Source organism: Danaus plexippus, assembly GCF_018135715.1.
Source record: "Danaus plexippus chromosome 29 unlocalized genomic scaffold, MEX_DaPlex mxdp_37, whole genome shotgun sequence".
NCBI classification, from domain to species: domain Eukaryota; kingdom Metazoa; phylum Arthropoda; class Insecta; order Lepidoptera; family Nymphalidae; genus Danaus; species Danaus plexippus.
The window spans coordinates 1240639-1257678 of NW_026869858.1; the positions used below are offsets into that span (position 1 = coordinate 1240639).

The following is a 17040-nucleotide window of genomic DNA, read 5'->3' on the forward strand; positions in this document are numbered from 1 at the left end:
TACGAAGGTATAATGAAAAAATATATATAAAAATTCAAAAATATTTATTAGTTTATGAAAAAAAATTTTTTTTTCACAAAGTTTTTTTTTTGGCTACTTCTACGATATCTTTCTCATGATTATATCGAATATCAATTTAAAAAGACTTTTCTTTAATAACTTTTTTACTAGAATATAATGCCTAAAATTTTCTAGAATCTACCAAATACAAAGAAAAGACTAAGTCGCTTTTTGTAATTCATAGAAATAATTTAAATGCATAAAAAATTCGTAATTGGTAACAGATATATCACAACAAGGGAATGTTTAATCACAACACGAAAAAAACATTAAAAAAAGGGTCAAAATAGACATTTGGAATGTCAAAAAATAAGTATACAGTCCGTTTAATAAAAAATAAAAAAAAAATTAAAAACTAAAAAACAAAGTAATTAAATTACTATTACAACATAATATGTACTCACTAGCTGTTTAGATTTTACAAATCTAGATTGATTGATCCAAATAAAAAAAAATATATAAATTCATTACAAAACACACAAATGTATAAAACAAAAAGATTTCTAAACGAAAACTTTTCAAAATAAGTTATTAATAAACGATATATTAATAAAATATAAATTTCTCATAATATAATTTACATAAAAACTGTATCAAAATCATACTGGCATAATGATTCAAACTGGTGCCTCAAAGCTTTATACGAAAAAAAAAACCTAAATCCATTTGTCTTCCTTTTTGGCGCCATTCAGTAATGGCGTCGATTCTTCTTTGGCGTCTTTCATAGGACTTTCTGGTTTGCCGTTGAAGTATTTTGTATTGGATTTTGTGACTATATAAGGTATCCCGGATAATTCGGATGTGAGCGGATTGTAATACTGACGATAACAGAACATAGACACGGACAAGCCCAGGACAGATCCTACCAAGACATCTGGAATAGAAACATTTTTTGACAGTTTACTTTGATTCGTCGTAATTAAAATTTTAATGCAGGAAACGTTATCGTAGTTACAAATGAGAATATTCCCACACATTGACAGTATCCTAAATATAAAACGAAAAAAAAACACAAGGTAAAAATGCTCTTTTTTCCAATTCTATAACAGATGATAAAAATAAATTCTCTATAGCAAAGTACATATAGTTGTTGTCTGTGACTTCATCTGCTTAACTCTAGAATAATACTCGTAGAGTAATTTGTATGATATATTGAAACCGTACATATATCAGGTAACAGGCAGCGACGTCTTTATCACGTCACGTGACTTATACACTAAATTTAATGTATAAATTATACCCTATATCTCATTCTAATGTCTAAACTACTAATGTAAAGTTAAATCAAAATCTGTTAAGCAGGTTTTTGCTTTAAATAACTACAAACATCCATACATTCTCACAGATTATATATATTATATTTATTTAACCCGAACCTTGCCAATGATGATGATAGTCACACGTCCTAGACAGCGCTATACACCCGGCCAGCATGAGCGGTGCCAGGGTGAGTATAACCCGGCCGCCCTCCCCGCGTCTCCGGGACACGGTACACAGGCGACCGCACGCCCACAGTGACGCGATGCCCAGCGAGCAGAACGACACTGGTTATATAAAGATATACAGCATTACATAGAACAAATGTGGACTGACACGGAGGAATACGTAATTATTATATATATATAAACGTACATACATACCGTCGGGACAGCGCAAATCCTCGTAACTAGCATCGGATAATTCCGCGTATCTGCGTCAGAAGCAGATTGACAGAAGGGTTCAAACTGAAATGTTTTCTAAATTAACGACTTTTAAAGTCACTTCGTCACATTGATTATTAAATAGCCACTAACTAATTAACTCACTGTGAAAAAGATTAACTTGAACGCACCGTAAAACTACTAAGGAAGCAGATACGCGGAATCAACCCATTCTAGTTACGAGCTTTGGCACTAGCCCCTTACGTATGCGATAATTTTAACTCATATCAATACGACGATTGAAAGAAAACTAACAGAATTTAAAAATAAGGTAACATACCAACAATTACATATAACGAGCCCACTGACAAACTCACTGAGAATAGGTTCGCTGTAAATCTGCAGCACTGGAAATGGCAGCGAGAGGTATAACGGCTAAATCTGTCTACAACTTGCTAAAAGACCTGGGCCTGTCCAGGACCAACATCAAATCATTCTTGGAATGTACTTCCAAGGCAGCCCTAGTAGGTTGGGAGAGAGAGGAGCTTGGACGGTGGAGGTGCCCACCACAGGTTTAACGCGTTAGATAGGGGGCCCCTTAAAACTACACCTGGATCGCAAGTCCCAAGCACTTTGAAGCTCCTCTCCCTGCAACGATAGACCCGAAACCAGCACGGGGAATCCATAGAATGATGAGAGGTTTCGTCTCGTATATACATATATATAAATGGTATCGAATACTAACTGCTGCTGTGTCCGCTGGGGAAGGATTTCCTCCCCTCCATCACATCAGCTGGGTCCCCTGTACAGTGGAGGTCGGCTGTGGGCACTCCGTCCGGGAAGCAGCGATAGAAGAAGTCGGGGCGAGGGCGACCTGAGGGTATAGATGTAAATACTCATGAGGGTGTGTCTGGTATACAAAGCATAATGGGGGTGCTTGGATTGTAATGGATGAGGGTGTGATTGGTATATAACTCATAGGGATAGATAATAAAAACTAGTAAATTTCATATTAGTTTTTAAACATAAATACTGTTCTTTATTTATATAACAACAAACGTTTATTGTAATCAAACAAACGAATGGCAGTTTTTAAGAGATTCCAGGTAATAAATACATCTGTACGGACGGACAGTACTTGCATGTTTTGTCAAAATAAATTTAAATGTTCGCAAAGATAAAAAATATACTAAACCTACATTTTAGAACGAGCTGTTACATACCGACTATCAGTTTGACTGTGTCTGTTGTGACCCCCGTTATACCCAGGGAGAGAGACCACGCGAGCAGAAACTGGAAACGAGGCATAGTTACACGGTTAGTGAGGATGACTCACAAGTAACAAATAACTCGGCAAAAAAAATATATATTTCATTTTTATTGCTGACTCTATGATCAGGTCTCTATGATAACTTATTCAACAAAATAATCTAAGTTTCCGTGAAGTACTCACAGAAAAAAGTCTGTCTTATAACAAAACTAGTGTTATTAGTCCAAAGGTGCTTTCTCATATTGTAACACACGCACACTTACACAAATGCACACATACACACATGTATGTATAACACATGCACAGACCATTTTCAATCACAACCAATCATTAGCATTAATGATTTTATCATAAAATAAAATCTAGTTATTACACCTATTATATGATGAAAATATATGTGAAAGATACTGTTAAAAACGTATATATGAAAACAAACTGTATATGTATGTAAATATATATATATATATATATATATATATATATATATATATACATGGAGACAACTACACGCAGACGCACACATACACAATGTATAATATATATATAAAATATTATACATATATATATATATTCAGTACCCAAAATGTTTCTAAGAGGTTGTCAATAAGAAAACTCCTTTTTTAAATGTCTTTGTCGAAAAAAAAAACATAAAATATATATATCCGTACCTCCAAAGCATCGTTGCAGTCGTTACAAACCGCCCACGCTATGAAGGAGAGTATACAGGGCACGGACAGGACTATCGACCACAACATCCCGCTGGGCACGTAGCTATCGTGACGAGGATATTTACAGTTGTTCTCCAACTCAAAAGGCTGAATGATGCGGATGAAGGGACTCATTGACTCCATGTAACTGGAATGTATATAAATCGAATAACAGTACTAGCAACTGTTAGGAATGGTTTTGATAAATATTTTAGTATATTTTCATCATAAAAACTTCATTAAAGCTATTTGCATGTAATTCAAGTTATGTGCTATTAAGTTTAAGGTAAGTAGTATATATATATTTATACCATGGAGACTTCGAATGCTAAATAAACACTAATAACATCTTAAAAAGTATTAATTCAGTCTTAATGTGTATTTTCATATAAATATATTATTATCTTTAGTATAAATCACTTAAAATATAAATACTTTTTACTATCAAACTCTTTGCTGCCATCCACATCACTATAGTTTAGTTTGAATTAAAAAATGTGTTTATAAAAAGTAATTCAACTAAAATAATATATTTCTTGTATGTGTAACATTAATATTGTGTCATATTTATCAAAAAATATATATCTTTTATTTTAAGAATAAACGAATGTAACTATTATAGTATAACAGAATTTAGAGATTAGGTATTTGGATGAAAAAAGAATGTGAGTGTTGATTTGAAAAATACTATACGCGAATCTGTAATACTTATCCGCTATGGAAGTTATATGATAATGCATAATGCATGCATATGCAAAAATCAATCTATTTGTTTGTATATACAAATACGGTGTCAACATATGTTCCACCCCTACCAGAAAACTGAGAGGAGTATGATTCGCAGTGAGATCTCCATGAATAAATTATAACTCGCCGACCGCATGAGAGGCATTTTGTTCACTATTTTTATGTTATTTTTATATGGAAAAAATATATTTTATTTAAATTTTAACTCATTGTACGTTGCACAGTGACTACAATTTACCTACTGACGTCTGACATTAAAACACAAGTAACCTGTGACGTCTACGGTTTGAGACTTCACTTGAGTCTTGACACAAGATAGGCCGGTGTTACCATTAAACTATTTTGCTTATTTAAATATAGAAATTCTTTTATATTATTTTAATTTTTGTTATTACACGAACATCCCATGGCATAGTAGTTTATATTAAATAGTAATAGTTGTTATAATGATCTTTTCATATAATCTAACAACTTTTTTTTGTTTTACTTTAACTAATTTAGATGTCACTTTCTTTAATAGCAATCTGAGGCTAGTAAAACCTTAAAATACACTGAGTAACTGAAATTATTTATAACAACGATATCAATAGATTAGGGTAACAGAAGATAATGTAAAATTACTATTCATTTAGAGGTTACTTTTCAATTAGACAGGCAGAGGAATTTGTGTATCTAGATAGAAAATAAGTCCGCCTAAAGATCTGACATTCGTCGCTCTAAACCTACTCTCCCCATCCTCCTTAATATCTTTGATTACTTTTATGGGTTTTTTAAATGCTATTATGACTTCATTCGCACTGGAATCGTGAAATATTGTGCCAATATCAACGTTTTTATTTGTTGGACGATATAATCTTCAGTACTGTGTGGAGGAAACACGTTGAGGTGCTTTTTACCGCCAATTTCCGACTTTGACGTTTAGCCGCTTAATTCAAAAGGAAATAAATATTTTTTTATCCGCATGGGTTCTAAAACTCTTTGTACATAAATGTGACATTATACAAGCACCATAGTATTAACTACCAAATAAATAATCTTTTTAACACCTGACGCAGTAAGAGGGATGTTGTAAGGTTGACGTCGATATCTGTATTTGTGGCATCGTATCTCTAAAACGATTTCGATACGGTTTCTTTCATTTCGAATACAGTTTTTTTGGGACGGTTCTCAGATATATTTGGTTAATATCAGCCCGGAAATGTCATAGTATCAGCTTTATTACAAAAAGATGATGTAACTTTTTTCTCGTATTGCTCTATTAAATGCCAGTATAAAGGATATGCTAATTAGTGAGGGTTTATCAATTTAAATGAAATTATACACTTATCAAAGTTTATTTAATGTAAACAAAAAAAATCACAGGATATCAGATATCGTGAAACACCAGTAAGCAACAGAACACAAATAAAACAACAGATAAAAAACTATAACGAGGGTTAATTTCCCATAATAATTAAGTACCTTAAAGTTAAGTACCTTAAAGTAATAAATTATAACTACTTTTATTATATATGTATCAATCTAACTAAGAGCTCGTGTTATTATAAGACGATCATAATGAACACAACCACATGACGATATGACATAAAAGTGCCTTAAAGAAGACTTAGTTTTTTTTTTTTATTTATTCATAACTATAAAAAGAATATTAATGTATAATACTGCGATGTTTGCGTTAAAATTAAAACTGTCGGTTTGAAAGTTCATCAACATACAATCTGTGGTCATGAATGGTTACATAGAAACTGTCTAAGTTTAGTTCATCCGTACAAACACGCACTAAAGATTTAAAGAATACACACCAAAAAAAAAACTAAGTTTTCAGTAAACATAAATTCCTTAGCAACAGGAAATTTTATTTATAAAAAAAAAACAACTTAAATATTTAAAAAGCGAAGGTCTCGAGTTCCATTTTTAAAATAGAAAAATATATAACAACACTTACGAGAAGAAATATAATGAGATTTTAAAATGCAGAAACTGAAAGCCTTACTTCGTTTAATGAAAATTCATACGTATGTAAAATTTAATAACACTTCTTAACTTTACATTTAATATCAAAGCTATTTGATCCAATGCTAGCATGAAACGTTTCCTATCCACTTTACTCACAACATGTATTATTTACAACGGATAAACATTTATATGAAAAATTTATGATTCCTTGAGAAAATATTACCTTAGTATGGAAAATATATAAACATGTACTTAAATGATTTCAAATATACAACATGAAAATTAAGTTTTACTGAATAATAAGGCCTATTATAACTTAATACCTTGCCTGAGCTCGGTTACATCCCTCATTAATCGTACATTCCTTAGATATAAGAAAGACCTCAAAATTAATTAAAAAAAAATTGTGAATTTAACACTTAAATTTTTGGTATTTCTTAGAGTACAGTTTATCATACCAGAAACACCATGTATAATATAGCTTTGTTGGAAAATTATACTAAGATCGAAGTGAAAAAAAAACACCATGTATATATAGCTCTGTTGGAAAATAATTAATTACACCAAGTGATAAACAATTTCCTATTTATGTTTGTTGTTTGATACATAAAGTGCAACCAACCTGAGACTAACGAACATGATTTCATATAATATAATATAAAATACCTTAGTACTTGTTAACTTATAAGTAGTACCCCATGGAGTGAGTCCGTGCGTTTCTGTAGTACGCGAAGTACTCTGACGGTGAGTTGGAATGCCTTTTAACCACGTCATCCAACTGCATCTGGTCGCCCCAGTCCGCCTGAACGGTTAGTACAATGATTGAAATCATTTTTTTTATTATATTTTATATTGGGATACATTTCGTGTAATTTTTTTGCTGGGTACGTTTTTAGATGATATGTCGATTTTAATTTCAACGTCTCCCTGTATATCGAATTGTTTGTTTTGATGTAAAGAATTGGCTATTAATCAGTAAATTTAAATTGACTTTACGTTTTGTTTAGTTTTCTCGATTCACATGAACGATTTTTTTTTAAATAGGTTTCGTAAGTGCAATGAATTCCTTATGAAGAGGGCGTTTCTGTCAACATATTAAAAAATTATCATACAAAGTATAAGTAATCATCCTAGACAGTTTTGTATTGGAGATTTTTTTTTATTATTATTAATAATCAGAAGCACTTACGAAATTAGGGAACAGCGTTCGTTTCTCGTCGAATTTCCTCTCGTTGACGCATCTCAGGAGATAAAGCCTCTCCACCCACGGCCAGATCATGTAGTCCAACATCCCGGGTGAATGACCACCGAAATAATTCGTACCTTTCACAGACGAAGATCCTCATTGAATTCACATGTATACAATGAAACAAGCAACTCCTAAATTCATATTAATGAGGTTATTAACTTTTTTGGCACCATTTATAATTAAATGGAGATTGTTTATTACGTTATTATAGCTGTTATAGAAAACATAAATTCACCTCTCGATGCTAATTCCTTCTCAAATATGTCCAGAGTCTGAAATATTTGCTCGCCGCCGAACGCGAAGTTTGTGTCGAAACATTCTAAACTGCCTTTTATTAGCTAAAAAAATATATCTATACATATATCATTCAACTTACACTTTGCATACAATTTTAAAGAATATTTTGCTCATAAATATATCAGCGGATAATCTTAAAGGAAACGCTCGTTTGTGATATTGTAGGGACCAACACATTTCTATATATAACTCACTTCATTGAACCTCTCAATGAGTAACCTGTCCTGGGCCTTGACGTACGGATCTCTGGAATGCAGCGGGTTCCGTGGATACTTCTCGTCCAAATAGTCACAGATGACGACGCTCTCGAACAGGTATTTATCTCCTTGGTCGGTTGGTATTTCCAGTACTGGTATTTTCACTGGAATTCAAATCATAACTCATTGAATGATCAGCATAAAAATAGCTCAGTTACGTGTTATTTTATGCCCGCGGTCACACAGATACAGAACAGCCCATGGAGGACCTTCTTTTCAGATTTGAGGACGAGTTTTATCAATTTAAAACAAAAACTAAATGGCCTAGGAATGTCCAAGTCCGCAGCAGTAAGGTCGAAATGTATTTTTGGTCAAAATTACAAACATATACATATATATATAACTACTAAAGTCAATTATTGGTTTTTCCAGGAAATAAATAACTATCATTAAAAGAATATGAGAAAATGAAATTAACTACGGTCAATAATTTAAAGAGAATAATAATATTATAGGACACATACCATAAACTATAAAAAATTACTTACGTCTAGGATTCTTAGTCTTGAACCACTGCGGTAAGTTTAGGGGATCCAGTCGGTAGACCTCGTACTTAGCCCTCTTCGCCTCCAGAATCAACAGCACTCTGTGACCATACGGATTCATATCCACATGGTATAGTCGCAGCTTGTCAGTCAACGGTGGAGGAGGTGTGGGACCTTGCAAACAAAAAATAGGATTACCTGAGACAGCGCAAATGAAACAAAAAGGATTACTAACTGAAATCGACAATTTTAAAGTTTATCTTTAACAAAACTATTAATAGTTAAATCAATATTAAGTTTCGACTGCAATATATTATTTATATCGGAGCGAATACCATTTATTTATATAATTCAGGGTTGTCAAAATTATCAGGTGTCAACCTAGGCAAGGTCAGTCACAACACTGAGTGTCGGTTGGTATAAATAGAGGCGAGGGTACAAATAAAAAACAGTCTCGATCGAGCCGTCGCAGCGATCGGACCTCTAAGAAATGAACTATTCATCAAACCGTCTAAAGGTTACCTTCAATAGCCTGACGATAGCCAAGAACATAGGCATTTGCCACGTCAGTTATGCTGACGTGATACTCTCTTTACAATCTACGAGGGTAGTAACTCTAAAATATATTAAAATTGCTGTATAAAGCGTGTTTAACATTCACATTACATTAAACGACTAGTTACAAGAGACGTGTAAAAATAAGCCTAAAATTAATACAACAAAGTGATCCCGTTTATTTAAAGGGTAATGACTGATAGTTGAGGATATTCAATTACGGACTGCTAGATCAGACATGTTGTTATTTGTATCCGCTAGGGTCCTATGTTTGCTGTTACAATATATGTATGTAAATATATATATATAGTCTACTCATGAAAATGACTGATAAGAGTATTATTTGATAAAATTATATTTGGGATTAATTTTTTGTCTAGGTCAGTGACCTTTAATATGAAGCAAGCGTTTTGACACCATTTTTTTGTTTATCACTTCATATACAAGTACTGAATGAATTTTTTAAACTGCTGTTTATATGAAGTAGATAAAAACGGATGTACGTACGTAAATACGTATCCGTTAAACGTAAAAAGTGATTTGTCCTCCATATTGTCTGTTATATTCGTCTAAAATTATCTTGCAATATTATGGCATTTTTTGCGACCGCATTTTTGCAATAAACATAATTCTTTACATTTACATTAATAAATATATATATTACAAGTTCGTAGTCTTGCTATAAATAATGCAATAAAAGATCCCCGATCTATTTAACGTCCATAGCTATTAAAGTTAACCTCAATTACCTTACCTTATTTAGCAAAGTTACCCATTAAGTCTGGGTCACACAGATCGAGTATACAATCCAGGAGACAGAACTTCAAACAAATTAACATTCAACACAATCAGTTTGTGTCAAGGCAAACTTATTACAACACGCTTAAGGCTGGCTATTATAATGGTTAATTCATATAGTAACAATGTATGTAATAAAACGAACAATCACATCTCCATTTATCTTAAAACTCAAATACAAAGTAATTATAAATAAAAACTATTTTTAAAGTCACGTAAACCGTCCGGTCTAAACCGAATTCGGAAACGAATCAGTCAAATAATTTAAAGCAATCCGAAAAACCTTATCAATGCATTAACAAATGTATTTACAGACGATGCAATTTAAATGTACGCAAATTCGTTCGGAATTTTGCGTTAAAGAATCTAGTTATTCAGATAAATTTTAACATAACACAGCAAACAATGCAAGGATTATAACTCTTCCGTTTTTACGACATTTGTCATTGACACAAGGATTTTCTTGGTCGTTTCGTGTTGTTGTAATCATACCTAAAACAAATAATTTATCTAACACTCAGCTGCCCAACTTTACAATATATATTAATAATAGTTTTCACCCGCGAATCTGTCCACGTTAATAAAACGATTTACGTTCAGTGAGAAATGTATAGTGTATTAAAACATTACATATACATAGTAACCTATGTTGCAGCCTCTTTATTTTACGTAACCTAGATGCCGACTGCAGCGCCATCTGCCGGGATCATTTGTGAATAAACTATCAGGGGCGACACACAAATGCATACAAAAAAATTCATCCAATAAGGTCCAGCCGTTTAGGAGTTCAGTGACATACCCACGTACAGTAGGATTATATATACATATAAAATAAATTTAAAATATATAATTACATTTAATTTCTGTCTATTTAAAGCGATTATCTAGTGACGAGAATTTAGTTGTCGTTCCACGACACATTCTAGATAGAAAAATTTTAAACATCTTAGTCCTAAAAAAACGTATGCCTTCATTATCTTAAAACACAAAAGCAAGCTCGTAATGCGTAATCTAATTCCGTTGCCATGGCAACGATTACGAAAATTTTGTCCCTTCAGTTCAATTAATTACTAGGCGAATAATTTCAACCACATGGTAAACGTTGAATAAATATGTGAAGAAGTACAAAAACAGATTTATAATATGAGCACACTTACCAACATTTTTCACGGTCAAACTATACACAGATAGTAAAGTTTAACCCAAATACCAAGATTTAAATTAGAAGAAGATTTATTAAAGGAATACTGCAAGCTGTACGTTTTCATTTCACGGTGCAAACCAATGGTAATGAAACAGAATTATTTGATTGACTATTTGACGCAGATATTGAATTATATTAAATAATATGCTTTCTAGGCTTAATGCATACTTATATATCATAGATCGACTTGCAACAAGGTTGCGTTAAACGTTTAACGTTTGTCCGCGGGATGAAAAGAGACAGAGCGAGTTTGAATGCGTGGCTCTCGAACGCATGTGTGCAATCAAATGTGACTCGTAAGTAATGTTAATAAAGTTTAACTTAATGAAACACTAAAACCATCCTTAAAAATCAATTTCTACCTCTTCCTGTTTTCATTTCGACATACAAAGTTTCACATTATCCGCGCGGAGGGACTCCACGAACAATATTTTTTTTTATTAAATTCATACAGAGCCTTCTGTTTACGAGACTTACATATTAATTTATCTCAAGATATGAAAAGCTGTTTGTTTAATTTAGTCACGAATACTTGTAATCCTCCGTTTTTTTTATCTGTAATAAATTATATTTTGAGTAAAAAGCGCGAATGCGATTCAATTAAATAGAAGTTTTTTTTATCTGTATATAATAATGTATTAAACTTTTGGACTAATTATTATATAACACACTCATATGTATTTTTATAAATAGTAATAATTATTATTATTGTTAAGAGAAGTAGGGTGAGAAATTACTCAGTACGAGTTATAAATGTATTTTCTAATTAGATTTTTATTTTATTTAATATTGTTTTATGATAATTAATATTAAAAGAATTTATCAAGGAGTTCAAAATGAAACGATTTGAAATGCATTTCACTTTCCAAGCATGTGGCCGATGCAATAACTAAACGTTGGATGACATCATCGTAAACAGCTGTTCTTTATTTATATTGTTTAACCCCTTAATAATAATAAATGAATAAATAATCTACCTACACATTTCGTCACGACAAACATTAAAATGTTTTCTTAAATTTTTCTTACAATTTATATATTTTTTTAAATATAAGTATTTATTTCATTGTACATATAAGATCTTCGTTCCTTTTATAAAATAAAATATGCCGGCTTAAGCAAATGGAAAATAATCTAAGTGTATATTATTAATAAATGTATTCTTGTTTATGTGTAAATTAAAGAGTATTTATAACTTACCGGCGGTTCTGTGGGGGTAGTAAGCCATTGCACTACACAATAATCCAATCCAACTCTAGCGTACTCCTCGTTCGGTATCGAATGTGGAAATAGGTGATACACTACGTCACATTTAAAATAAGCAGTTTCAACCAAATGACATCATCCGACCTGATTAACAAATACCCTGACATATTGAAGACACATAAACACACCTCGCGTTTATTCGCAACTGTGTGTATTTACTAAATGGTCGGATATTAACGTAAGGTCGCGGAGCGCAGTCATTTTTATTCGGTTGGAGTAATTTTTATTGATTTACCTACTTGTTTGTATATTTACGTAATTTTGCAAACATTAAAATAGACCTGTCATGAGACATGATTTGATGTTTATTGATAAAATTATTCTAACAACAAAAAGGTCATCATTATGCAAAAATATAAAATTGATAAATCGTAAAAATGATTTCGAAGAATACCATGATATTAAAAAGAAATTAATAAAATTTTTATCTACAAATAAATTAATAAATATACATATATTAAAATTATTAAAAATAATTAATAATAAATTAATGAAAATACATAAATAAAATTAAGTTTTAACTATAATTGTATATTCGATGACAAAAAGTGGATCCAATAATTGAGGACGCAGAGCATCAATGCTAGTGAAAAATAAAATACAAGTGACAATGAGTTTGACAGATGATAGTATTGAATTTTTCTTAAGTGAGTAAACAAGACTTTCAAAATAATATAACCATTTTATTAAACACGGTTTGAAACGAAAAACTATATGAATGTTCTATATTTTTGTGTACGATAATAAGAAATGCCTCATGGATTCATAGAAATATTATTTAGGCCTTAAATTTGTTGTCAAACAAGTTTTGTGAGTAGCACTGTCTGTTATTATATGTTATTTTACGTTTTTTAAATGTGTACAAATGATTTTATAATGTGAATTCACTTGTAATGACTTCTATTTTGTATCTCGACACTAATTTATATGAATATTATTTATATCGTGAGAATATTTAGATTTTTCACAAATCTTTATCATTTAATTTTAGATAAAATATGTCAGATCTAACTGAAGAGCCAGCTGAAGAAATTGTGATTAAATGCGAAGTTATTGAAATATCAGACGAGGATGATTCACAGGAAATAAAAAAGTTAGTAAAATAATATTATTGGTTTTGTTAAATACCGTTTATTTGTAAATATTTTATCAAAGAAGTGATTGTTTACAATTCCTATATAAGTTATCTTATTTCATATTAGTTATCATTTGAACTGTCCTATTGAGTGTTGTCGTCCAAAAAAATTCAATAACTTTTTATTCTTAATTCTTATAGGCCTTTTCACATACAATCAAAAAAATTTCAGTCAGCGCTAATACTTGTTGATATTATATGTAATAAAGATTAATAAAAGATATTTTAACTTATTTTATCTTTAATTTGGAGTTTTATATACTTGTATATGTTTATAACATTAATGGGTTAATTTATTATTAGAAGAACTTTTCTCGGATACTATAAAAGGGGAAAGTTTTAAAAAATGTATGTATGTTTGTTTAATATCCGCACAAAAACTCCTCATCGGATTTTGATGAAACCTCACAGTAACGTAGATAAGAGATCAGAATAACACATAGGTAACAATTTATCTCGTAACTTGGTGTAGTTCCCGTCGGATCACAGCCCCAGTATTGTATTTAGAAAGATGCAGGACACTGACAATCGAACGACCCGCCATACTACCAGACGAAGAGAGTTACTCACAGAATAGGCAATATTATTACTATTAAGAAGGTTTTAATCAAAACAATTTTATTATATAACACAAAAAAGCGAGCGGATAAATGAGACTTATTCGGTATGATTTGTATACAAACTTGATTGTGATCTTCATATATTAAAAGGTATGTTAGTACAAGGGTTAAAGAACATATCTCAGGTTATTTGTGACGGCTTTTGAATTTAAAAAAGTTACTAATATGACCTTAGGAGACGACTTGCAATTATCTTAATTAATCATATATATATATCTATATAAAAATAAATATATATAAGTATATATATATCTTACTTATTTTTTATTTTCTTAATCAAAACGAAATCCGCTGTCCATGATCGCATATAGTAAGGGCATGTGCCTCCAGAGTAAATGTCAACACTAACTGAGAGACGATATCGTTTCTTCCACACACAATCTTGATATAAAGTAGTTGAAATTTCAGGTGAGTTGTACAAAGATGTGCTTAATGCTAAATAATTTTTGCGCGGAGGAAGGCCACGTTTAAAACAACCAAACATTATAAATAATAGTTTAAAGGCCTAGTTTTTAAGAAATTACTGAGTAATTTTATCATGATGAGGGTTCAACTGCAGATTTATATATATATATCTTATTGGAGGAGAGCAATCCAAACTGAAAGACTACAAGCGTTTGTGACGTCATGGTCTGTTGACGATGGTGTGGGGGTATATAAGGCTCTGAGAGAATAAAATTGACCAGCCTCATTGCGTCCGTTCTGACGGATGGACGTACACTCAATAGTTATTTTTTTTATATTAACTTGATAACATTACTGTTGTTTATAAAGTTGTAATTAACTGTTTTCTAACATACATAGAGTACGTTTTTAGCACGAATTCAAATAAAGAATTTTTTACTTTTACACATGTATGCATCTGTACTAGTGATGTGAAACGCAAATATCTTTAACGGTCCTAGTGAGCATGAAACGATGACTGGAGGGGTATCTTTGATCCACGAGGTCCATACATTACGTCTTGTCTCGCCGGATTGCTTTAATTTCATATGTTCTCACTTACCGTATCACATATATAAAGGCCATCTTAATATTGACCAATTAAAAGGAAAAAGGTCCTTCTACCAAAAAAGTAAAGCGTACGAATATTATCAATCGGATGTCTGCGGATGTTGATCTTTTCGGTAGTTCATTAATGTGTAAAAAAAACGAAAATTGTACATTTCAGAAAGCGGCGGAAGCGTTTAACGTCAAAAGAGCCAAAGCCATGTGATATTTGCGGTAAAATTTTCCAAACTGGTTATGAGTTGAAGAAACACAAACGGACACACACTGGGGAGAGGCCGTATATGTGCACAACTTGCGGGAAGACATACACACAGCTCGGGCATTTGAGTATACACAGCTTGTCGCATAAAGGTGAGCCATCAACAATTCGAGCTCACAGAATTCCAGGTCACAGGAGTATCTAACAGCTGTGCGTTTTAGTCTGTGAGTTAGCTTGAAATCAAAAATCCTCTCAGCCCAAAACTTCCCATATATCAAGCCCTAAAGCCGCCGTCATATCTTTGTGCTTGTCCTAGGACAGTTTTGATGAAATCCTATTTATAGACCAAACAAGCTGCTTCTGCAATCCGTGGATGCTAAAACCCAGCTCGATATAAGCTGTAAAAGACCATAAAACAGCATGAATAATCTTTAATATTAAGTTGTCGTAAATTTTAAAGTAGACTTTTTGCACAGGTTCCCAAGTTAGCGTATCATTTACAAACAGATGTCCAAAGACTTAGATTGTATTATAATTTGTACATACATATATAAGTATATATTTAGCTGCAAAAACTTCTCATGAAGTTACAGGGTTTATGGGTATTCTAAAAACTTAATGCTTGGTCTAAAGACATGCTATAAGTATCTTTTATGCAGAAATCACATGATTACATATTTTTCTAGCAGGCTTTTTATAAAAACCGATTTATCACTTGCAAATTAATGTACTTTAAATTCTCTCCTACCCACATATTAATGCGGAAGTTAGTGTGTATGTGTAACTGTATCAGACAAAACCGCTGAACAGATTTCGATAAAATCTTTTCATTTTTGTTGTCGTGAATTGTGATGATGGAATAAGACATTATTTTAGCGCGTCCTGAAATTAACTTGAATCACGAGAAATGCTATGACAAAATCTAGTCCGTAATAACAAATAAACCCTTCCATATCCAGGTATAAAGAATTTCAATTGCAACGCGTGCGGCTCGTCCTTCTACAGGAAGGCAGATTTGGATAGGCACGAAAAAATACATACAGGTGAGAAGCCATACCAATGCGAACTCTGCTCGAAAAGTTTCACCCAAAAAAATAATCTAGTTATGCATTTCAAAATGCACATCGGCGACAAACCGCACAAGTGCGACGTCTGCGACAAGAGGTTCCTGACGAGATCAAAGATGATGTTGCATTCTAAAAAACACGAAAAGGAGAAAAAGAAAAAGGATTTTATTATGGATTAGCTGTTTAATATAGAGTTTAGATAGTTATTTTGTTTCATTTTGTACAGAAAAATCAAAATATATGACTGACTACCCCCAAAATGTTACATGTCTAAACATAAAAAAATTGTTTTATAAGGTACCTTGTCGTTTTTATCCATCCGTACCAAGGAACTTCAGGCCAGTTGTTATTTTTTTTTATATAAAATTGTTTTTTATGGTACATTTATTTATACCGCAATTAGTTTTAACTTCAAACATAACTGACGGTTTAACAATTACAGTTTTAAGAAGATGAATATTTAACTAAGATTTTTAAACCGTTTCAATAGTCCCTTTCTGTTTAGAATACCGATAAT

At 31.8% G+C, this 17040-nt stretch overlaps 3 protein-coding genes across 3 annotated transcripts; 1 reads left to right on the forward strand and 2 right to left on the reverse strand.

Moving 5' to 3' along the window:
- Positions 1 to 27: 27 nt before the first annotated feature.
- LOC116776983 (phospholipid phosphatase 5) lies at positions 28 to 4701 on the reverse strand. Its single transcript, XM_032670310.2, has 6 exons — positions 4493 to 4701; positions 3639 to 3825; positions 2924 to 2993; positions 2446 to 2574; positions 1437 to 1604; positions 28 to 934 (listed from the first exon to the last, which is right to left on the reverse strand). Exons 1-6 carry the CDS (start codon positions 4567 to 4569, stop codon positions 717 to 719), a joined length of 849 nt encoding a protein of 282 aa, XP_032526201.1. The 5' UTR covers positions 4570 to 4701; the 3' UTR covers positions 28 to 716.
- Positions 4702 to 6286: 1585 nt separating this feature from the next.
- Positions 6287 to 12731, reverse strand: LOC116776941 (pyrimidodiazepine synthase-like). Its single transcript, XM_032670249.2, has 6 exons — positions 12426 to 12731; positions 8672 to 8842; positions 8121 to 8287; positions 7865 to 7967; positions 7570 to 7703; positions 6287 to 7182 (listed from the first exon to the last, which is right to left on the reverse strand). Exons 1-6 carry the CDS (start codon positions 12451 to 12453, stop codon positions 7063 to 7065), a joined length of 723 nt encoding a protein of 240 aa, XP_032526140.1. The 5' UTR covers positions 12454 to 12731; the 3' UTR covers positions 6287 to 7062.
- Positions 12732 to 13100: 369 nt separating this feature from the next.
- On the forward strand, positions 13101 to 16727 carry LOC116776775 (gastrula zinc finger protein XlCGF49.1-like). Its single transcript, XM_061529200.1, has 4 exons — positions 13101 to 13301; positions 13483 to 13584; positions 15418 to 15608; positions 16416 to 16727. Exons 2-4 carry the CDS (start codon positions 13490 to 13492, stop codon positions 16700 to 16702), a joined length of 573 nt encoding a protein of 190 aa, XP_061385184.1. The 5' UTR covers positions 13101 to 13301; positions 13483 to 13489; the 3' UTR covers positions 16703 to 16727.
- Positions 16728 to 17040: the final 313 nt, after the last annotated feature.